The sequence below is a fragment of the Mustelus asterias genome, chromosome 15 (assembly GCF_964213995.1).
Source record: "Mustelus asterias chromosome 15, sMusAst1.hap1.1, whole genome shotgun sequence".
Taxonomy (NCBI): domain Eukaryota; kingdom Metazoa; phylum Chordata; class Chondrichthyes; order Carcharhiniformes; family Triakidae; genus Mustelus; species Mustelus asterias.
In genome coordinates, this window is record NC_135815.1 from 87,915,613 (window position 1) to 87,939,431 (window position 23,819).

Consider the following 23,819-nt stretch of genomic DNA (forward strand, 5'->3'; position numbering starts at 1 on the left):
CCAAGCAAGGCTATAAAATCCCACCCATTGTCTTTTGATACCTTCACTAACTTGTTTCCTTCTCCCAATCTTCATCCACTCCTGAAACTCTCATCTAGAATCCCTACAGTACAGAAAGAGGCCATTCGGTCCATCGAGCTCCTAAAGGGCATCCCACCCAAGCTCTCCCCTCCACCCTATTCCCGTAACCCCGCACATTTACCACGGCTAATCCACCTAACCTGCACATCTTTGGATACTAAGGGGCAATTTAGCATGGCCAATCCACCTAACCTGCCCATCTTTAAACACTAAGGGACAATTTAGCACGGCCAATCCACCTAACCTGCACATCTTGGGATACGAAGGGGCAATTTAGCATGGCTAATCCACCTAACCTACACATCTTTGGAGACTAAGGGACAATTTAGCATGGCCAATCCACCTAACCTGCACATCTTTGGATACTAAGAGGCAATTTAGCATGGCCAATCCACCTAACCTGCACATCTTTGGATACTAAGAGGCAATTTAGCATGGCCAATCCACAAAACCTCTTTTGGAGTCAGTGCAGACTCAATGGGCTGGATGGCCTCTTTCTGCACTGTAGGGATTCTGTCGGGATTCTAACCTGCACATCTTTGGAGCGTGGGAGGAAAACGGAGCACCAGAGGAAACCCACGCAGACATGGGGAGAATGTGCAAACTCCACACAGACAGTCACCAAAGGCCGGAATCAAACCCAGGACCCTAGCAGTGTTAATCACTGTGTCACTGTGCACTCCTCCCCTTTCTTGACTGTTCTCATACATTTCTGGCTGGTCTCCTACATTCAAACCCCACATACTTGAGGTCATCCTGATCTCTACCGCCATGTCCTAAGTCACGCCAAGTGCCATCCATCCATCTGCCCTGTGCTCGCCGGCCCAAATTGGCTCTTTATGAAGCAATGGCCCAATCAAGAAAAAGATAAAAACATCTGAGGTCACGTACCAACCGACTCAAGAACAGGTTCTTCCCTGCTGCCATCAGACTTTTGAATGGGCTTATCTCGTATTAAGTTGATCTTTCTCTACACCCTAGCTATGACTGTAACACTACATCCTGCGCTCTCTCCTTTCGTTCTCTATGAATGGTATGCTTTGACTGTATAGTGCGCAAGAAACAATACTTTTCACTGTATCCCAATACATGTGACAATAATAAATCAAATCAAAAATCACCATCTGTGAAAGCAAAACATTCATCATCCACTCTTCCAATGCCCACACCTCACCCAGATGCATACACACATTTAAATTAGGAGCAGGGATGGCACGGTGGCACAGTGATTACCACTGCTGCCTCACAGCTCCAGGGCCCTGGGTTCGATTCCCAGCTTGGGTCACTGTCTGTGTGGAGTTTGTACATTCTCCCCGTGTCTGTGTGGGTTTCCTCCGGGTGCTCTGGTTTCCTCCCACAGCCCAAAGATGTGCATCCCAAAGCACCTAGCCCGCACATTAGATTTAAATGACCTCACGTGTGTGGAGGGTTGATTGTAGGAGACCAGCCATGCTAAACTGCTCCTTAGTGTCCCGGGATGCGTGTGTTGGAGGGATTAGCGGGATAAATATATGGGGATACGGCCTGGGTGGGATTGTTGTCAGTGCAGGCACGATGGGCCGAATGGCCTCCTTCTACACTGTAGGGTTTCTAGGCATACGAGCTTGCACCGCCATTCAATGTGATCATGGCTGATCTGAGTATAACCTCAACCCCACATTCCTTCCTACCCCCCGATAACCTTTCACCCCCTTGTTAGTCAAGAATCTATCCCGCTCTGCCTTAAAAATATTCAAAGATTCTGCTGCCTTTTGAGGAAGCGTGTTCCAGAGACTCGCGACGTATGTGTGCGTGTGCATCGTATTTGTATGTTCAGCAAAGTACTCGCAAGCAAGGCGCACGGCAGCAGCATATCACATTCGACACCCCAAAACTGTTAACCAACTCTCTGAACCACAGCTCACCGGGGAAATCAACCTCACCGGCGACTCATCAGACTGTGTGACTGCGGTCGTCTCCTCCCCAACCCTACAAAGGCAGATGAATCCTCCAACTCCCTCACCATCCAACACTGCCAATAATCCACTCAACCCGGAGCGAGACAGGTCGACTGGGCCCCTCACACGCATCGAGTGAAGACCAACCTCGTTCACTGATAAAGTCTGACTGACTGAGTTTCAAAATCGCGAAGAACTTCAAAAGCAAATTGCCACGATAAAGTTACACCTTGACCCTGGACTGATGTTCATCACTTTTCTGTGGAGATTTCTCTCTTTCACAAAATCCAAGCCGTGGAGACAACAGAGGACAATGAAATACTTCACTCACAATTACCTCCACCCTATCGGGCACAACACAGCAATGTCATAGTGCCAGCCATCAAATGTATTGGCGTCCACCCCATGTTGTTAAACGCGCTGCGTGACTCGACGAATGAGTCTCCACTGCCTTCAGGAAGGGCTTTTGCCATTCCCCGGAACTCCTTGCTTCCCTCCAGTTCTGCCACAATCTCCTCACAATCACAATTTGCTGCCTTGGAAAAGCAGCCAGCATAATCAAGGACCCCCCGCACCCTAGACATTCTCTCTTCCACCTTCTTCCTCCGGGAAAAAGATACAAAGTTCTGCTGTCAGACTTTTGAATGGACTTACCTTGCATTAAGTTGATCTTTCTCTACACCCTAGCTATGACTGTAACACTACATTCTGCACTCTCTCCTTTCCTTCTCTATGAACGGTATGCTTTGTACAGTGCACAAGAAACAATACTTTTCACTGCATCGCGATACATGTGACAATAATAAATCAAATCAAAATCAAACGATCCCTTCAAATGCCACAACCCCTCCTCCCCACTCCCCCACTCCCCCACTCCTCCCACTCCCACATTCCTCGACAACCTGGCTAAAATCAGGCGCTAGAGTAATGCAGAGAGATCTTGCATCCTCTCACAATACTGCCAACTTCCACCCAGCACTTGAGTCTCCTGTTCCTTAAAGATGACGGTACATTTCACCAGAATCTGGTTTGTAAGTAAGCTGGCCTGTGGGTGTGAGCCGGGGATTGGAAAGAAACATGTTTAAGGTGGATTACAGGGTCAAAGGTAGGGTTCTGAAGACTGTGGAGGAACAGAGAGATCTTGGGGTTCATATCCACAGATCTCTAAAGGTTGCCACTCAAGTGGATAGAGCTGTGAAGAAGGCCTATAGTGTGTTAGCTTTTATTAACAGGGGGTTGGAGTTTAAGAGCCGTGGGGTTATGCTGCAACTGTACAGGACCTTTGGTGAGACCACATTTGGAATATTGTGTGCAGTTCTGGTCACCTCACTATAAGAAGGATGTGGAAGCGCTGGAAAGAGTGCAGAGGAGATTTACCAGGATGCTGCCTGGTTTGGAGGGTAGGTCTTATGAGGAAAGGTTGAGGGGGCTAGGTTTGTTCTCTCTGGAGCGGAGGAGGCTGAGGGGAGACTTAATAGAGGTTTATGAAATGATGAAGGGGATAGATAGAGTGAACGTTCAAAGACTATTTCCTCGGGTGGATGGAGCTATTACAAGGGGGCATAACTATAGGGTTCATGGTGGGAGATACAGGAAGGATATCAGAGGTAGATTCTTTACGCAGAGAGTGGTTGGGGTGTGGAATGGACTGCCTGCAGTGATAGTGGAGTCAGACACTTTAGGAACATTTAAGCGGTTATTGGATAGGCACATGGAGCACACCAGGATGATAGGGAGTGGGATAGCTTGATCTTGGTTTCAGATAAAGCTCGGCACAACATCGTGGGCCGAAGGGCCTGTTCTGTGCTGTACTGTTCTATGTTCTATGTTCATTAGGCACTGGCTCTGATGGTAGCAATCTTACCCCTGGGTTGGAGATTCAACCCTTACTCCTGAGAGTCAAGCACAAAATGTAGGCTGGTACTTCAATGCTGTGCTGAGGGAGTGCTGCACTGTCAGAGGTACGGATTTTTCATCGCGGTGTTAGACTACTCAGGTGAGGCACACACGGAAGTATTCTCAGAAGAGCAGAGTTCTTTCACCGATGGCCACCATTTTTATTTCAAACAATAGAATTGTAAAGAAACAGTTTATCTAAAAATAAAAACAACATTAGCCTTTATTAGCACTTTTCATGACCACCAGACATCTCTAAGTACGTTTGAGCCAATAAGGTACATTTTAAGCACATTTTGTGGGTGACACGGTGGCACAGTGGTTAGCACTGCTGCCTCACAGGACGTGGGTTCGATTCCCGGCTTTGGGTCACTGTCTGTGCAGAGTCTGCCCGTTCTCCCCGTGTTTGCGTGGGTTTCCTCCAGGTGCCCTGGCTTCCTCCCACAGTCGGAAAGACGTGCTGTGCTGGTTAGGTGCATTGGCCATGTTAAATTCTCCCTCAGTGTAACCCGAACAGGCACCGGAGTGTGGCGACTAGGGGAATTTCACAGTAACTTCATTGCAGTGTTAATGTAAGCCTACTTGTGACTAATAAATAAACTTTAACTTTTAAAAATGTAGTCACAATTGCGATGCAGAAACCACAGCAGCACAAAGCAGAAGGGGCGACACAGTGATTAGCACTGCTGCCTCACAGCACCATGGACCCGGGTTCAATTCCCGGCTTGGGTCACCAGGTTCTCCCCATGCCTACGTGGGTTTCCTCCACGTGCTCCGGTTTCCTCCCACACGCCAAAGATGTGCGGGTTAGGTGGATTGGCCAGGCTAAATTGCCCCTTAGTGTCACGGGGATTAGAGGGGTAAATACTTGGGGTTATGGGGATACGGCCTGGATGGAGATTGTTGTTGGTGCAAGTTTGATGGGCCGAATGGTCTCCTTCTGCACTGTAGGGATTCTATCAACTCCAGCAATGTGATAATGATCAGTTAAGCTGCTTTTGTGATATCGATTGAGTAAATATTAGCCAGAGTTCTGGGCTGAGGAGGGATCTTATAGAGACCTATAAGATGATGAAGGGGCTGGATAGGGTAGAGATGGAGAGGTTCTTTCCACTGAGAAAGGAAACTAGAACTAGAGGGCACAGCCTCAAAATAAAGAGGGGTCAGTTTAGGACAGAGTTGAGGAGGAACTTCTTCTCTCAGAGGGTGGTGAATCTCTGGAATTCTCTGCCCACTGAAGTAGTGGAGGCTACCTCGTTGAATATGTTTAAATCACGGATAGATGGATTCCTGATCGGTAAGGGAATTAGGGGTTATAGGGATCAGGCGGGTAAGTGGAACTGATCCACTTCAGATCAGCCATGATCTTATTGAATGGCGGGGCAGGCTCGAGGGGCTAGATGGCCTACTCCTGCTCCTATTTCTTATGTTCTTTGAAATCATGGCAGGAGATCTTTTACATCGACCCGAACAGCCAGGTGGGGTCTGGATTTAATGTTTCGTCCAAAAAAAGGCACCTCCGACAGTGCACTGGAGTGTCGGCTTTGATTTTTGCGCTCAGGTCCCGGCATGGGACTTGAACCCAGTACACGCGACGCAGAGGTCAGGGTGATGCCAAACTGAGCCACGGTCGAAACTGGTTATTATTTCACTGCTGTTTGTGAGGGCTTGTTGTTCACACGTTGCTGCTGAATTTCCCTATGTTAGTGCAGCGAATATTAATCAAAGGTACTTCATCAGCTGTAATGTACATTGATTCACCCTGAGGCTGCATAATGCTACCTCCACCCCCCCCGCCTCCACCCCCCAACCTCCCCCCACACCCCCACTCCACCCCCCCACTCCACCCCCCACACTCCAACCCCCACACTCCACCCCCCTCCCCCACCTCCATCCTGCCCCCCCGCCCTCACCCCGCCCACCACCCCCAACACCTCACACCACCCCACCCAACCCCCTCCCCCACACCAGCGAGACAGGAAAATTCTGCTGAACATTTTTGGCTTCAGCTACTTTCTCCGGTGGTGAATTCCACAGATTCACCGCTGTCTGGGTGACGAAATTTCTCCTCACCTCAGTGCTGAGGGCAAGAAAGATTTACCAGCCCATTGGGGAGGGGGGGGATCGATTGTAGAGTTCGTTCAGAGAGCCGTCACAGGCAACGATAGAATTCATCAAATCCTGACAGTGCAGAGGGAGGCCATTCAGCCCATTGCGCCTGCATCGACCACAATCCCACCCAGACCTCATTCCCATAACCCCCATGCATTTACCCTAGCTAGTTCCCCTGGCCAATCCACCTAACCCGCACATCTTTGGACCGGAGCACCCGGAGGAAACCCACGCAGACACGGGGAGAATGTGCAGATCCCACGCAGACAGTGATCCAAGGCTGGAATCGAATCCAGGTCCCTGGTGCTGTGAGGCAGCAGTGCTAACCACTGTGCCACCGTGCCGCTGAATGACCTCCCTCTGTGCTCTGTGATCCTATATTCACATGATGCTCCATAGTCAATTGTTGCACACATTCCCATACAACAACACTCAACTCCTCAGTTTGGAGGCCGTGTCAGTGTAAAGCCTGTTGTAGCAGGAGACAACTTTGTATAAATACTGCCATCTCCTGGTACTCTAACCCAACTACATGCACTTGTGAAATCTCTGGTTCTTCATGACTGAGATTAGAAATAGCCCCGATTCAGAAAGTGTTTTGCTTTAATATTATACTCTTTTACCATGAAAGTGTAGCTACCTTGAGCGTCCCTTTCACGTAATTCAGCAAAGCAAAGACACCCCACAGCCCATTAAAGACTTTGTAATGTATGAAACAGAGCTGGCAAACCGGATACAACAAAAACCCCCAACAGTAAACATAGAAGCTAGCAGCAGGAGGCGGCCATTCGGCCCTTCGAGCCTGCTCCTCCATTCATTTTGATCATGGCTGATCATCAAATTCAATATCCTGATCCCACCCACCCAGATACCGTGATCCCTTTTAGCCCCAAGAGCCATGATGTGGGGTTGCCGGTGTTGGATTGGGGTAAGCACTGTATGAAGTCTCACAACACCAGGTTAAAGTCCAGGTTAAAGCACGAGCTCTCGGAGCCCCGGAGTGGAGAAGCTACGGCATCTCCTCCGGAGCCTTCAACATGTCATTGATGAAGACGAACATCTCGCCAAGGCCATCCCCACACCCCCACTTCTTGCCTTCAAACAACCGCACAACCTCAAACAGACCATTGTCCACAGCAAACTACCCAGCCTTCAGGAGAACAGTGACCACGACACCACACAGCCCTGCCACAGCAACCTCTGCAAGACGTGCCGGATCATCGACACAGATGCCATCATCTCACGTGAGAACACCATCCACCAGGTACACGGTACATACTCTTGCAACTCGGCCAATGTTGTCTACCTGATACGCTGCAGGAAAGGATGTCCCGAGGCATGGTACATTGGGGAGACCATGCAGACGCTATGACAACGGATGAATGAACACCGCTCGACAATCACCAGGCAGGAGTGTTCCCTTCCTGTTGGGGAGCACGTCAGCGGTCACGGGCATTCGGCCTCTGATCTTCGGGTAAGCGTTCTCCAAGGCGGCCTTCACAACACACGACAACGCAGAGCCGCTGAGCAAAAACTGATAGCCAAGTTCCGCATACATGAGGACGGCCTCAACCGGGATCTTGGGTTCATGTCACACTATCTGTAACCCCCCCACGACTTGCCGGGGCTTGCAAAATCTCACTAACTGTCCTGGCTTGAGACAATACACATCTCTTTAACCTGTCATTATCCCTCTCCACTCGCATTGTCTGTATCTGTAAAGACTTGATCACCTGTTAAGACTCGCATTCCAACCATTATCTTGTAATTGAGTCTGTGTCTATATATGTCCTGTTTGTGAACCCAAATCCCACTCACCTGATGAGGGAGCAGCGCTCCGAAAGCTCGTGATATCAAATAAACCTGTTGGACTTTAACCTGGTGTTGTGAGGCTTCCCACAGCCCCAAGAGCAAAACCTAATTCCTTCTTGAAATCAGTGAGAAGTCTCACAACACCAGGTTAAAGTCCAACAGGTTTATTTGGGATCACGAGCTTTCGAAGCGCTGCTCCTTCATCAGATGAGCCAAGAATGTTGGAGCAGTGCTCCGAAAGCTTGTGATTCCAACAAAACCTGTTGGACTTTAACCTGGTGTTGTGAGACTTCCTACTGTGCCCACCCCAGTCCAACGCCGGCATCTCCACATCATGGCTGCCACCCTTTAGCCCCAAGAGCGAAATCTAACTTCTTCTTGAAATCACACAATGTTTTGGCCTCAACTACTTTCTGTGGTAGTGAATTCCACACATTCATCACTCTCTGGATGAAGAAATTTCTCCTCACCTCAGTCCTAAAAGGTTTACCACCTTATCCTCAAACTGTGAACCCGAGTTCTGGACTCCCCCACCATCGGGAACATTTATTCCATAAGCGAGAAAATTACCAGCTATTCTGTTATCTTTTTGCAATGTTGTGGAATAATTTCCGTCTACCTCGGAGTGCCTCGGGAAGTCAAACCCCCAGCACTCTCACTCAGCACCCCACTGAATTACAGACTCGCGTCAACATTCCAGAACCTTCTCACTCAGAGGCAAAAATGCTACCGCTAAGCCCAGGCTAACATTTCAAAAGCATTTCTGCCCTCCTGCATCTCTTCAATCAGATGTTTGTAAAGAGAATGGGCGACACGGTGGCACAGAGTTTACCGCTGCTGTCTCACGCCAGGGACCTGGGTTTGATTCCCAGCTTGGGTCACTGTGTGGCGTTTGCATGTTCTCCCCGTGTCTGCGTGGGTTTCCTTCGGTTTCCTCCCACAGTCCAAAGATGTGCGGGTTAGGTGGATTGGCTATGCTAAATTGCCCCTAGTGTCAGGGGGACTAGCAGGGTAAATACATGGGGTTATGGGGATAGGGCCTGGGTGGGATTGTGGTCGGTGCAGACTCGATGGGCCAAATGGCCTCCTTCTGCACTGTAGGGATTCTATGAGAAGCGAAGTGCCTTGTGCTTTTGGCAGGCAGCTTGCCAGCACAGGGTAAACTCCATGTACAAATGTTTTGTTTGGAAAGGAAGCTTATCAGTTATTGATCAGGAATAATGTGTCCAGGAGAGTACAGGAGATAAGAATGATGAATGGTACAGCCACTCATGATAGAGGACAGGACTGATTATTTATTGACAGTAAATATACTGGAGTGCTTGCCTGTTGAAAATATTTGTATATAGGTTTATTGATAGCTTATTGTCCGAAGCAATACTTTAGCCTCGATAAGCTGAGAGGGGAACATTGAACCCAGGATATGGGCTCTTGTTTTCAGAAGAGAAAATTAATTCCAATGGATCAGCAGAGGATGGTGACACCGCTCCGATTCCGTGGCAGCTGGGGTGGTTGAATTCCAGCGATAGTCTTATGGAGCTGCACCACAGAAAAAGGCCCTTCAGCCCATCACGTCTGTGCTAGTCAAAGACAAACCATTCAACTACTGATCCCATTTCCAGCACTTGGCCCATAAGCCTCAGGCATCACAAGTCCACATCTAAAATACTTCTTAAACGTTGTGAGGGTCCCTGCCTCCACCACTTTCAGGCAGTGCGTTTCAAACACTCTCCACCTTCTGGGAAACAATTGCAACATTTGAACAGGTCCATGGACGGGACTAGTTCAGCTTAGGAAACCTGGTCATAGACCATAGAATCCTACAATGCAGGAGGCCATTCGGCCCATTGTGTCTGCACCGACCACAATCCCACCCAGGTCCCATCTCCATAATCCCATGCATTTAGCCTAGCTAGCCCCCCGATACTAAGGGGCAATTTAGCATGGCCATCCACCTAACACGCACATCTTTGGAGTGCAGGAGGAAATGGGAGCACCCGGAGGAAACCCACGCAGATGCAGGGAGAATGTGCAGACACCACGGTTGACCCAAGCCGGGAATCGAACCCAGGTCTCTGGCGCTGAGGGAGCAGTGCTAACCACTGTGCCGCCCTGGTCAGCATGGACAAGTTGGGTCGAAGGACCTGTTTCCGTGCCTATGTCTCTATGACTCTAACCCACGCTGCTGACATTGTTCTGCATCACAGATCAGCCGCCCAGACAAACTGGGCTACCCAAAGATGGCCGAGGGATAATATGGACTTTAAAGACTCTCCCCACCCTGATGTTAGTGACAGTGGGCAATGGGCTTTTGTTCCAGGCGTGATGCCCGCTCTCCTGCTGCTATGTTGAAATCGAGCCAAGGGTTGGGTCCAGCAGTTTGGTGGGGTTGGACATCTTGTGGGCAACGGGCCAAGAAGCGTCAGCAAAACGTCCAGTGGACTCCACCAGCCTGGGGCAGCTCTTCACATAGCCAAGAAAGTTTTGGGTGGTCGGTCGAACTGCCCGGTGCTGCCAGCTCCATCCGCTCAGGCAAACAGCAGACAGCCATATCACCACTTTACTGGTAAGCCTGGGGTACAGAAGGAAAACGGAAACCGCGTCACCGTCAATTAGTTACCAAGCACCTGGAATGCCCCAAAAAGCTCAAAAAAACCCAAATTCACCAGACAGAAGATACACACAAACATGGGATAAATCACTTTATTTCTTAGTTATACAAGTCTCATCATCAAATAAACAACTGTTCCCATAAACCGTGAACAGGTCCCCTGATAAGTTACAGTCTAACAGTTAGGCAGGGTTACGGAATAAAACGAAGAGTTAGGCATGTCCCAAGAGCTGACGTTACTTCTTGGGCAGGGAAATTCGGAGGAGTTCGTACACAACATAGATTGAACCTGAAAGTAAAAAGAGGAAAATATTACCGTGGTCACATTAAAGGCATTTAAATCAGCAATACCGTGGCCTCGTCCAGCAAATACACAAGTCATTTCACCCGACACACAGAAGGGTTTTCTCAATCTCTGCTTTTATGTTGGGTCTGTAGACATTGCCTCTACTTTCCCATCATATTGGTCTCACAACACCACCAGTTTGGGATCTACACAGGAACAGCCCAGAGAACAGCATTCCGCAACATCTTAGGGGTGGCACAGCATCACACAGTGGTTAGCGCTGCTGCCTCATAGCGCCGGGTACCCAGGTTCAATTCCGGCCTTGGGTCACTGCCTGTGCGGAGTCTGCACATTCTCCCCGTGGGTTTCTTCCCACAGTACAAACATGTATGGATTAAGTTGATTGGCTGTGCTAAATTGACCCGAGTGTCAGGGTAATTAGCAGGGTAAATATGAGGGGTTGCGGGAATAGGGCCTGGATGGGATTGTGGTTGGTGTAGACTCGATGGGCCAAATGGCCTCCTCCTGTAGTGTAGGGATTCTATGATTCTATTAGGGTCCCAAGCCCTTCGCTCCTCCTATATTGCAGCAGGTCATTTATGTGCAGAGTTTGTACTTTTAGACAGACAGGAATCTCTTCACAAACACAACCCCTCCTCTCCCAAAGCTGCCCCTCAATGGGGTACAAGAATTTGGAGATCCCTCCAGCGAGTTGGTTATTCCTCATGCTTCAACTGAACTGGGAGGTTGTTTGGCCAATGAGGGTGGCGGTGGCGGTGACCGTGACCACCATCCCCTTTCCTCTCTAACCCCAGGGTGGGCCGCTCAATAGGACACAGTGGACACAGACTCAGACACACAGCAAGACCAGTACGTTTCAACACTCGCACCAAGTGTTCCTTACCCGCGACGGTGAGGCCCATGGTTAGTCTGTAGAGCACCGCATCCATCACACCGCCTTTCAAATGGACCGGCATCCCATTGTCCGCCTGTAACAGAGAGATGGAATCACTGAGTGCAGGCCCAGCTGTGCTCTGCCATCATCTGCATCAGGAACGCTGCCCCAGTGAGTCAAACACACTCCCGCTGCCTGCCACTGACCCCAATTCCCAACACACGGTATGGCAGGAACACCGCAGATTAGGAGAGAACGAGGCAGCAAACCAGTTCACTTACACACACCTTCTGAATGAGGGACTGCCTTCCCTCACTGCACTGCAGGGGTGAGGGGGGCAGGAGAAGTCACAGTGGCGCCAGGTTCAGGGCGAGATGGAGCAGGGAAAGCCATTTTGGTAAAAGGTGGGGGGGAAGAATAAGGGGCAATAAGAACATTAATCACATCAGTGCCTTGAATTCCAATCATCAGGGTAGCGTCCTCACCAAATCTGCTGTTTCACACACACACACTTCAGAGCATCTGAGCAGGTTAGGTGCCGGAGTGTGGCGACTCGGGGATTTTCACACTAACTTCATTGCAGTGTTAATGTAAGCCTTACTTGTGACTAATAAACTTTCAGGCGGATTATATTTCAACACCAGTTGTATAGCTCAGACCCCTTGACCACATGTTGCTGAGACTGACAGTTGGGGTTTTTTTTATTCATTCTTGGGACATGGGCGTCGCCGGCTGACCAGCATTTATTGCCCATCCCTAGTTGCCCTTGGAGGGCAGTTGAGAGTCAACCACATTGCCGTGGCTCTGGAGTCACATGTAGACCAGACCGGGTAAGGACGGCAGATTTCTTTCCCTAAAAGGACATTTATTAGTGTCACAAGTCGGCTTACATTAACACTGCAATGAAGTTACTGTGGAAAATCCCCTAGTCGCCACACTCCGGCGCCTGTTTGGGTACACAGGGTGAATTTAGCATGGCCAATACACCTAACCAGCACATCATTCAGACTGTGGGAGGAAACCCATGCAGACATGGGGAGAATGTGCAGGCTCCGCACCAACAGTGACCCAAGCCAATAATCAAACCTGGGTCCCTGGCGCTGTGAGACAGCAGTGCTAACCACTGTGCCACCGAGTAGTGAACCAGATGGGTTTTTCTAACAATCGACAATGGTTTTGTGATCAGTAGATTCTTAATTCCCAGATATTTTTTATTGAATTCAAATTCCACCATCTGCCGTGGCGGGATTCGAGCCCGGGTCCCCAGAACATTAGCTGAGTTTCTGGATTAATAGTCTATCGATAATACCACTGGGCCATCGTAACTAACGTGGCAGCACAGAAAACTAGACTTAAAGCCACTCGGAGTGTATTAGCACAGTTCAGACACTTGCTGTTTGGGCCCAGCCACTAGGTGGCAAAGAGGAGAGCTCTGCAGCTCCAGTTTCTGAATAAGCACCGGGGGCAAGGACTGGAAGTCAGGCATCGCTGCAATGGGGAGAGTCAAGAGTGGAGGGTGTCCGCGTACAGAAACGACAAACAGCACAGGTTGATAAAGCAGTACAATAAAGGCTAACAGGACTTCATCTTAAGGGGACTGGATTATGTTTGCCAAGTTAGTTATTCAGAGCTCTGATCAGGGCACACCCTGAGCACTGCACTCAGTTTCGGGCTCTGCACCACAGGGAACGAATAACTGGCCCTGGGTGTGGTGCAGTACAGATTCATCAGGGAAATACCGGGGCTATAAAGGGTCACTTCCTCGGATAGAGTGCACAAACTGGATTGGTATCCCTTCGAGTTTAGACGGGTGATCTAATCATTATGCGTAAAAGTCACAATGGATTTGACAGATAGAGAAAAGGTATTGCTTCTAATGGGAGGTTTGTGGGGGCGGGGGGGGAATAAGGATTAAGGAGGGCCTAAGTTTGAATGTTGAGCTACGCCATATAGGAGAGAAATTCAGAAGCGCAGAGTGGTGAAACTCTCAAACTCACCCTCCACTCTTGACTCTCCCCATTACAGCGATTCCTGACTTCCAGTCCTTGCCCCCGGTGCTTATTCAGAAACTCTCAAACTCAGCCGGGAGAGGTGGTGGGGGGGGGGGGGGGGGGGGGGAGAGAGAGAGAGAGAGAGAGAGAAGAGGATGAGGGTGGGTGTGCGGCTGTGGATTGATAAGCTTTCTGATGGTTAAGGGGTGAGGGGGTAAAGATGGGCAAGTGGAGTGGAGATACAGAACGTCCAGCACCCGGACTGAGTGGGAGAACAAGCTCGAGGGGCCGAAGGGCCTCCTGTTCCTCGGAGTGATTGCCGAGGCACTATGCTGGCTACAGTCCGAGAATCGCCCAAGAACTGCCTTCCCTCACTGCACAGCAGGGGCGAGGGGGGCAGGAGAAGTCACAGTGGCGCCAGGTTCAGGGCGAGATGGAGCAGGGAAAGCAGTTTTGTTAAAAAAAAAGGGGGGGGGAGAATAAGAACATTAATCACAGCAGTGACTTTAATTCCAATCATCAGGGTAGCGTCCCCACCAAATCTACACACCTACACACACACTTCAGAGCATCAGAGCAAGTAAGGCCCCTTACCTCAGAAATTTTGTCAATCCACAGCCGCACACCCACCCTCCTCCTCTTCCCCCCCACCCCTTTCTGCAAGTTGCTGTCAGGCTACTCAGCTTCACGTGTTAGTGTGTAAACAACATAGCAGCACATCACTCTTCAATCTGCAAGCTGTTAGAGTGACGCAATCTGAAACACTAAACTCACCGCATTTTCATCTCAAAGATATCCTTTGCCCTTTACTCTTGAAGTCGCTTAGTCATTAAAAACCCCAAAATAACTCGCTCCTAAAACAAGGTGTGGGAGCTGCAGGAGGTTTGAAACAGGTCTGATTAATGTTTCCTCTAAGCCCCTGACTCATCAAGACCAAAGTTCACCCTGGATTTGAACGACGCGCCCGCGTTTCTCTCCTGGCCAGAATACAGGACAGAGTTCATTACCTCAACATCCTCATCTCTCACCCCAACTCCAATATATAAAGTCGATGGAGTCAAGACACTGCAGCATTGGAACAAGCCCCTCTTACCGTCACCAGGGTTTTATTCTTTCTCCCACAAGCCGCTCAGTCTAATTCCAAACTCCTGATCACTTCTCACCCCCTTCAACAGCGCATTTGTCAAAAAAAATGCTGGGAACACTCTGAAGGTTGGGCAGCAGTTGCAGAGAGAAGCAGAATTAATGTTTCAGGTCGATATTACCTCCTGTCAGAACGGCGAATGATAAAGTTCTGACGTAAGGTTTTCTCACCACAAAGTGCTAACAAGGAGAGGCAATGGCCAAGTGGTATTATCACTGGACTATTAATCAGCTAACGTTCTGGGGACCCGGGTTCGAATCCCACCACGGCAGATGGTGGAGTTGGAATTCAATTTTTACTACCCGAATGGCTGTAAATTGGGAGAGGGGAGTGTGCAGCGGGACCTGGGTGTCCTTGTGCACCAGTCAGTGAAGATAAGCATGCAGGTGCAGCAGGCGGTAAAGAAGGCAAATGGTATGGTGGCCTTCAATGCAAGAGGTTTCGAGTACAGGAGCAGGGATGTGTTGTTGCAATTATACAGGGCCTTGGTGAGGCCACATCTAGAGTATTGTGTGCAGTTTTAGTCTCCTTTTCTGAGGAAGGATGTTCTTGCTCTCGAGGGAGCGCAGCGAAGGTTTACCAGGCTGATTCCGGGGATAGCAGAACTGATGAGATTGACTAGGTTAGGATTGTTTTTGCTGGAGTTCAGATGAATGGAGGGGGGGGATCCTCAGAGACTGATAAAATTCTAACAGGACTAGACAGGGTAGATGCAGGGAGGATGTTCCCGATGTGCAGAGTCTGCGCTTTCTCTCCGTGTCTGGGTGGGTTTCCTCCCACAGACCGAAAGGTGTGCTGGTTAGGTGCATTGGCCATGCTAAATTCTCCCTCAGGTGTACCCAAACAGGCGACGAGGGGATTTTCACAGTAACTTCATTGCGGTGTTAATGTAAGCCTACCCGTGACAGTAATAAATAAACTAAACCTAACCTTCCAGTAAAAGATAATGATCATGAAACCTTTGTGGAAAGATTGAAGAGCGGGCTATGTTAGTCCGTGCAATGTTATCAGTCTGTAAGGGGCTGCAATGTGGAAACTACTGCCTAAGTGACCTGGAGAAATAACTAAAGGGTGGGTCAGTCATTGCTCAGAATTAACCACGCAAAATATTCTAGGTGTTAAAAACACAGAGCTCGAGGGTGATTCAATTATTTGTTGGTAGTGAAAGACCAACTCAAGCAACATTCTCGGAGAGTTTAGCTAGTATTTTTTACTTGAGGATTACGAGCATCTGACTTGGTTATGTTTGAAGTGCACCTTGATGGCAATTCGCTTAAAGTCAGCCAACCGTGCTACTTATTGGCATGCAGCCTGTAAGCAAAGCTTGATCACAAACATTCACACGGTAACTACTGACCATATCTGCAGCCAACAATTTGTCTTGTTGGAAGCTCAAAACTTCAACTCATTTCTTCAAAAAGGGGGAAGAGAAAAAAATATCAAGAATTCACTTTGCAAAAGATGCAGATGCCTTGGAAATAAAGCTAAAATGTCAAAGGACACACAAGTTAAAAACATTCAGCTGAAAGGTTCAATATCCTCATACTTTGAGTGCAACACTGACACTAAAGATTAATAAAGTTTATTTGCCAATTTACATTCATTCTTAAGGTAGATGACAGTTGGGCAGCATGCTGGCACAGTGGTTACACTGCTGCCTCACAGCGCCAGGGACCCGGGTTTGATTCCAGCCTCAGGTGACTGTGCAGAGTTTGCAGGTTCTCCCTGTCTCTGTGTGGGTTTCCTCCAGATGCTCCAGTTTCTTCCCACACTCTAAAGATGTGCGCATTAGGTTGATTGGCCATGCTAAATTGACCCTAGTGTCAGGGGGATTAGCAGGGTAAACAAGTGTGGTTATGGGGATAGGGCCTGGGTGGGATTGTGGTCAGTGCAGGATCAATGGGCTGAATGGCCTCCTTCGGCACTGTGGGGATTCTATGATTAACTGCTTAATCTACTTCCCATGATGGATGGGCCTGTATATACAGTAAAGGAGGGCTTGGCTTTATTACAGAATGTTTCAACTACCTCAAAGTCAGCACCACCTTTTTAATTTAAGATTGCTACTCTAGTATTTTTTTTAAGTGAAAGGTAAATACATATGGGATTCAGAAAGGCCAACTTCAAACCCGATAGCGTCAAACCATTTCAAACCTGCAGATCGCAAGTTCCTGTTGACAAGTTCCGACTAGGAAATGGCCAAAATCAGAAGCGTACAGATCTTACCGTGGCGCTCAGTCTCTGTAAGGATGGAGCAAAGGCCTGCAGTTGGTGTAGAGCAAGAGGGGTCACATTCCCCCATCACAGCTGTCTGAAACTGTACTCAAGTTATTGGTAGGAATTGAGGGCAGCACGCTGGCACAGTGGTTAGCACTACTGCCTCACAGCACCAGGGACATGGGTTCGAGTCAGGCCTCGGGTCACTGTGTGTGTGGAGTTTGCACGTTCTCCCTGTGTCTGCGTGAGTTTCCTCCCACACCGCAAAGATGTGCAGGTTAGGTTGATTGGCCATGCTAAATTTTCCATTGTCAGGGGGAGATTAGGAGGGTAAATGTGGGGAGATGCGGGGATAGGACCTGGGTAGGATCGTTGTTGGTGCAGGCTCGATGGGCCAAATGGCCTCCTTCTGCACTGTAGATTCTGTGACTTCGCTCACATTTTGGGATACAGCAAGAGAGTAATGGAGCATGATGTGGTAAGTATGACAGGAATTTAGACTCGATGGACTGAATGGCCTACTTCTGCTCCTCTGTCTTATGATGCATGCAAGTCTCAAAGCTCACCACCACTCGTGTTTTCCTGACCTCATGCCTGGGTCTGTTTCGGATTAGTTGATGGACGTTGATCACCATGATCAGCTAATAACTGTGTTACTGCTCTATCATGCAAGTAGCAGGATGGCAGATGGCAAACTAGGTGGATGTCGAATCTTTTTTTTTGTTTAGCAGTTCTTATTCAATGGCACTTGAAGCTTAGAAAACAATTGGAAAAATCTTTAAATGTCTCAGTTGCACTCAGAGGACCTGCAGTAAATGCACCATGTGCTGTATCTGTGGAAGATGTTTCAAATACAGGATATCAGCAGTCGTAGGAGTGGATATGCAGAGCTAAGATGCCTGAAGTGGCCCCTCCCGTTACACACCGGTCACTCACCTGGAATATCTTCTGCTTCTCGGGAACCTTATTCGCCACTTGCCTGCTGGTTGCAGTGCTGAAGGTTCGCTTTGAAAGTTGCTGGAAGGCCTGGGGGGGGGGGGGGGGAAAGAGAACCAGAAGAACATTGAAATATAAGCATCTCTCTACACCTCAATAATCACCTGCCATTTAACCGTCACTATCACATCCCTTGGTGCATCTCACAGCATTTCATAGCCAACCTATTACGTTTGGACTGCAGTTGGTAATGTGGGTAGTAGTAACTCTGCTAACAAAGTTGGATAAACAGCAAGCGAGATGAATAGCAAATTCACACAGCTTTCTCTGCAATTTCAATCCATAGAATCCCTGCAGTCCAGGTGGTCACTCAGCCCCATCAGGTCAGCACCAACTCAGCATCTTACCCTGGCCCACCCCCGCCATATCCAATCCACCCAACCTCTCCACATCTTGGGACACTAAGGGGCAACTTAGCATGGCCAATCCACCTAACCAACGCATCTTTGGAGGGAGGGAGGGAGGAAACTGGAGCACCCGGAGGAAACCCACGCAGACACGGGGAGAAAAGCAAATTACTGCGGATGCTGGAATCTGAAACCGAAAGAGAAAATGCTGGAAAATCTCAGCCGGTCTGGCAGCATCTGCAAGGAGAGAAAAGAGCTGACGTTTCAAGTCCAGATGCTAGCTAGCTTTGACAAAGAGTCATCTGGACTTGAAACGTCAGCTCTTTTCTCTCCTTACAGATGCTGCTGAGATTTTCCAGCATTTTCTCTTTTGGGTTCAGGCACAGGGGAATGTGCAAACTCCACACAGTCACCCAAAGCCGGAATTGAACCCGGGGCTCTGGTGCTGAGAGGCAGCAGTGCGAACCACTTTGCACCCATTTTATTAAGTGAAAGGCTAGTCTGATAAGATCATCTTCAAATTTCAAACACACATCGACTGTTAGTTGAATGGGTAACCAGAGTCTGTCCCAAGGCAGATACCAGAACAGTCCATGCTGGACCACAGATAGATGTTAACAGCACACACATACTCAGCCTGCCCCATGGCCCTCACTAGATGTGGTTATTTGTGACATGGCCTAGACCAGCTGTGACGACCAAACTGGCAAGATGAAAATTCAAAAGCTGCAGGCATTGGAAATCTGAAATGGGAAAGCGGAAAGCTGGAAACACACCAAGATAAACAGCTTCAGGCTGGGAGAGTGGCAATGACAACGGTCCTGGGGCTGGGTTCTTCGTCCCAGCATTGCCTGCTGACTGACCGGCCATAAACAGCCCATCAGCCCACAGGCTCACACTCCCAACCCCAGCAACTCAGGAAAAAAATAAAGTGAAAGTCCTTCTCAAGCTCACATTCCAGATGTTTAAAATGGTAAACATTTTAGATATCTAATTGCTTAGCTGTTATCTTTATACCTAGATAACTAACGGAGCACCATCAAATGCATAGATGTACATAAATTAGCAGACAGTTGTAAGATGTTATTATAAGAAATAGCTGGCCATTCGGCCCCTCGAGCGATGGCTGTCCTGATTGTGACTTGAACTCCTTTCCTGCCTATCCCCCCGTAACCCGCGACTCCCTTGTTGATCAAAAATCTGTCTAACTCAGCCTCAATTACATTCAATGATGCAGCCTCCACTGCTCTCCGTGGAAGAGAATTCCAAAGACCCTCAGAAGAAATTCCTCCTCATCTCATAAGACCCCTTATTTTGAAACTATGCCCCCTAGTTCTAGATTCCCCAGGAGGAGAAACATCCTCTCAGTGTCTACGCTGTCAAGCTCCCTTCAGGTGTTTCAATAAGATCACCTCTCATTCTTCAAAACTCCAAAGAGTATCGGGCCCAAAACTTTCTTCTGGAGTTAACCCCTTCAGCCCAGGAATCAGCCCAGTGAACCATCTCTGAACTGCGTCCAATGCAAGAGTATCCCTCCTCACCAGTTATATTATCTGGTGCTTTGATATCATACCTCAGCCTTTACTTCCACAGGAGATATACATCCAAGTATATAGATGCTTATTATATACAACATATATAATAGAGAAATGTGAAGTAGGAAGAAATGAGAGGCAATATAAATTAAACATTACAACCTAAAGCAGGGAGAGAGAGACCCAAGACTGCACATATATAAATCTTTGTCAGTGAGAAGTCATTGCTGTTAATTTTAAAAAAGCAGACAGGAATTGCTTTCTACACAGGTAAAGACCCCAGGCTAGCGTTTTACAAATTAACGGTTGGACCTCATCTGGGGCAGTGCTCAGTGCCAGGCACCACACTTCAAGGACAATGTCAAGGCCTTGAGACAAGCCAAGGGATGCGCACAAAATGGGTGACAGGGTGCAGGACTTTACTGATGTTGATACACTCAGCAAACCCTGAGAGAACAGGAGACTTGATTAACATGTTCAGAACCAAGAAAAACTGGGATGAGATGAATAAGGAGACGCTGCTTCCAGTTATAGGTAGCTTATTAACCAAAGTACACGGATTAACAGTGATTGACAACTGAATGAGAGGTTACTTCCTTTAAAAACAATGCCAATTGTTTGGACATGGAATGCAACATCTGAAAGGAAGTAGATTCAATTACAATTTTTAGACAGGTGAATACTTGAAAAGGAACATATCCAGGGCTTCAGGGAAATATCAGATGTGGAACTAACTGAGTTGCTCTGCCGAAGAGCCAGCACAGGCACGTTGGGCCAAATGGCCACCTTTGGTGCTGCACCAATTTATAAGTTGATTGTTACAAAGTCTTTCTTTACATAATATTTATCTATTATAACCACAGTCTATATCTACAGGCTGTGTCCCACACTACTTTTTATCATTCACCCTCTGGCTGGAGCTCATTTACAAACTAGAAGCAGGAGTAGGCCATTCAGCCCATCAAGCCTCCTACACCATTCATTTATGATCATGGTTGATCATCAAATTCAATACCGATTGCCCCTTCCCCCTCATATCCTTTGATCCCTTTAGCCCCAAGAGTTCTATCTCATTTCTTCCTTAAATCAGACAAAGTTTTGGCCCAAGGCTTTGGTGGATAGAAGCAGCAACTGCTATTTGCAGGCCTCACCACAACACCCTTGTAGCCCCTGGTCAGGCAGGGTCGGGTCCCTCCCCACTCAGTGCCCTAGGGAAGGGGGCTCTCCCCCTTCACTGCCATGGGAGGCGAGGGATCTCCCACCCGGGTCTCTCTCACTGCCCCTGGGGTAGGGGTCTCTCTCACTGCCCCTGGGGTAGGGGTCTCTCTCACTGCCCCTGGGGTAGGGGTCTCTCTCACTGCCCCTGGGGTAGGGGTCTCTCTCACTGCCCCTGTGGAGGGGGTTTCTCACACTGCCCCTGGGGTAGGCGTCTCTCACACTGCCCCTGGGGTAGGGGTCTCTCACACTGCCCCTGGGGTAGGGGTCTCTCTCACTGCCCCTGGGGTAGGGGTCTCTCACACTGCCCCTGGGGTAGGGGTCTCTCTCACTGCCCCTGTGGAGGGGGTTTCTCCATCCCAGGGGTGAGCTGGGGGTCTCATTACCCCAGGGTTGAGGGGGGGGGATTCTACGCCCCTCATTGCCCCAGGCTGGGGATCTCTCTCTCACTCACTCCCCCTCACTGACCAAGGGGAGGGGAGGAGGTTTCTCCCCCAGCATTCCCTCACTTCCCCAGGGTGGGCTGGGGGTCTCGCTGCCCCGGGGAAGAGGCCGGGCTCTCTCTCTCCCCCCCGGGCCGGGCTCTCTCCCTCTCCCCCCCGGGCCGGGCTCTCTCCCTCTCCCCACCGGGCCGGGCTCTCTCTCTCTCTCACCCTCAGGCCCCGCGCTCCAAAGCCGCTCATCTCGCTCCCAATTCCGCCAAGGACAAACCCGGGCCCACAATGCAGCGCGACTACCGGATAAGGAGCACCTGACCGGATGCTGCGGTGACGTCACACAGAGCCCCTTCCGGCGGGGTCAGAGGTCGCCGTTTCCCACGTGCTCAGAACCGTGGCGGTCGGTTAGAGCGCGAATGGCACTGACCCTCTGACAGTGCGGCACTCCCTCAGCACTGCCCCTCTGACAGTGCGGCACTCCCTCAGCACTGACCCTCTGACAGTGCGGCACTCCCTCAGCACTGACCCCCTGACAGTGCGGCACTCCCTCAGTACTGACCCTCTGACAGTGCTGCACTCCCTCAGTACTGACCCTCTGACAGTGCTGCACTCCCTCAGTACTGACCCCCTGACAGTGCGGCACTCCCTCAGCACTGACCCTCTGACAGTGCGGCACTCCCTCAGCACTGACCCTCTGACAGTGCAGCACTCCCTCAGCACTGCCCCTCTGACAGTGCGGCACTCCCTCAGCACTGACCCTCTGACAGTGCGGCACTCCCTCAGCACTGACCCTCTGACAGTGCGGCACTCCCTCAGCACTGACCGTCTGACAGTGCGGCACTCCCTCAGCACTGACCGTCTGACAGTGCGGCACTCCCTCAGCACTGACCCTCTGACAGTGCGGCACTCCCTCAGCACTGACCGTCTGACAGTGCGGCACTCCCTCAGCACTGACCGTCTGACAGTGCGGCACTCCCTCAGCACTCACCCTCTGACAGTGCGGCACTCCCTCAGTACTGACCCCCTGACAGTGCAGCACTCCCTCAGTACTGACCCTCTGACAGTGCGGCACTCCCTCAGTACTGACCCTCTGACAGTGCAGCACTCCCTCAGTACTGACCCTCTGACAGTGCAGCACTCCCTCAGTACTGACCCTCTGACAGTGCAGCACTCCCTCAGTACTGACCCTCTGACAGTGCGGCACTCCCTCAGCACTGACCCCCTGACAGTGCGGCACTCCCTCAGCACTGACCCCCTGACAGTGCGGCACTCCCTCAGTACTGACCCTCTGACAGTGCGGCACTCCCTCAGTACTGACCCTCTGACAGTGCGGCACTCCCTCAGTACTGACCCCCTGACAGTGCGGCACTCCCTCAGCACTGACCCTCTGACAGTGCGGCACTCCCTCAGCACTGACCCTCTGACAGTGCGGCACTCCCTCAGTACTGACCCTCTGACAGTGCGGCACTCCCTCAGCACTGACCCTCTGACAGTGCGGCATTCCCTCAGTACTGACCCTCTGACAGTGCGGCACTCCCTCAGCACTGACCCTCTGACAGTGCAGCGCTCCCTCAGCACTGACCCTCTGACAGTGCGGCACTCCCTCAGCACTGACCCTCTGACAGTGCAGCACTCCCTCAGTACTGACCCTCTGACAGTGCGGCACTCCCTCAGTACTGACCCTCTGACAGTGCGGCACTCCCTTAGCACTGACCCTCTGACAGTGCGGCACTCCCTCAGTACTGACCCTCTGACAGTGCGGCACTCCCTCAGCACTGACCCCCTGACAGTGCGGCACTCCCTCAGCACTGACCCCCTGACAGTGCGGCACTCCCTCAGTACTGACCCTCTGACAGTGCGGCACTCCCTCAGCACTGACCCTCTGACAGTGCGGCACTCCCTCAGTACTGACCCTCTGACAGTGCAGCACTCCCTCAGCACTGACCCTCTGACAGTGCGGCACTCCCTCAGTACTGACCCTCTGACAGTGCGGCACTCCCTCAGCACTGACCCTCTGACAGTGCGGCACTCCCTCAGCACTGACCCTCTGACAGTGCAGCATTCCCTCAGTACTGACCCTCTGACAGTGCGGCACTCCCTCAGCACTGACCCTCTGACAGTGCAGCGCTCCCTCAGCACTGACCCTCTGACAGTGCGGCACTCCCTCAGCACTGACCCTCTGACAGTGCAGCACTCCCTCAGTACTGACCCTCTGACAGTGCGGCACTCCCTCAGTACTGACCCTCTGACAGTGCGGCACTCCCTCAGCACTGACCCTCTGACAGTGCGGCACTCCCTCAGCACTGA

General features: G+C 50.2%; 1 protein-coding gene across 1 annotated transcript; it reads right to left on the reverse strand.

The window, feature by feature from the left end:
• Positions 1-10,524: 10,524 nt before the first annotated feature.
• cox7a2b (cytochrome c oxidase subunit 7A2b) lies at positions 10,525-21,837 on the reverse strand. The gene is made up of 4 exons (XM_078230319.1): positions 21,729-21,837; positions 17,919-18,008; positions 11,640-11,724; positions 10,525-10,738 (listed from the first exon to the last, which is right to left on the reverse strand). Exons 1-4 carry the CDS (start codon positions 21,756-21,758, stop codon positions 10,686-10,688), a joined length of 258 nt encoding a protein of 85 aa, XP_078086445.1. The 5' UTR covers positions 21,759-21,837; the 3' UTR covers positions 10,525-10,685.
• Positions 21,838-23,819: the final 1,982 nt, after the last annotated feature.

Excerpts from the sequence above, each read along its gene's own strand:
- cox7a2b (XM_078230319.1), bottom strand. The coding sequence starts at position 21,758 with ATGAGCGGCTTTGGAGCGCGGGGCCTGAGG. Across the intron at positions 11,725-17,918 it reads AGAAGCAGAAGATATTCCAG|GCGGACAATGGGATGCCGGT; the intron begins GTGAGTGACCGG and ends TCTCTGTTACAG. Across the intron at positions 10,739-11,639 it reads CATGGGCCTCACCGTCGCGG|GTTCAATCTATGTTGTGTAC; the intron begins GTAAGGAACACT and ends TTTTACTTTCAG.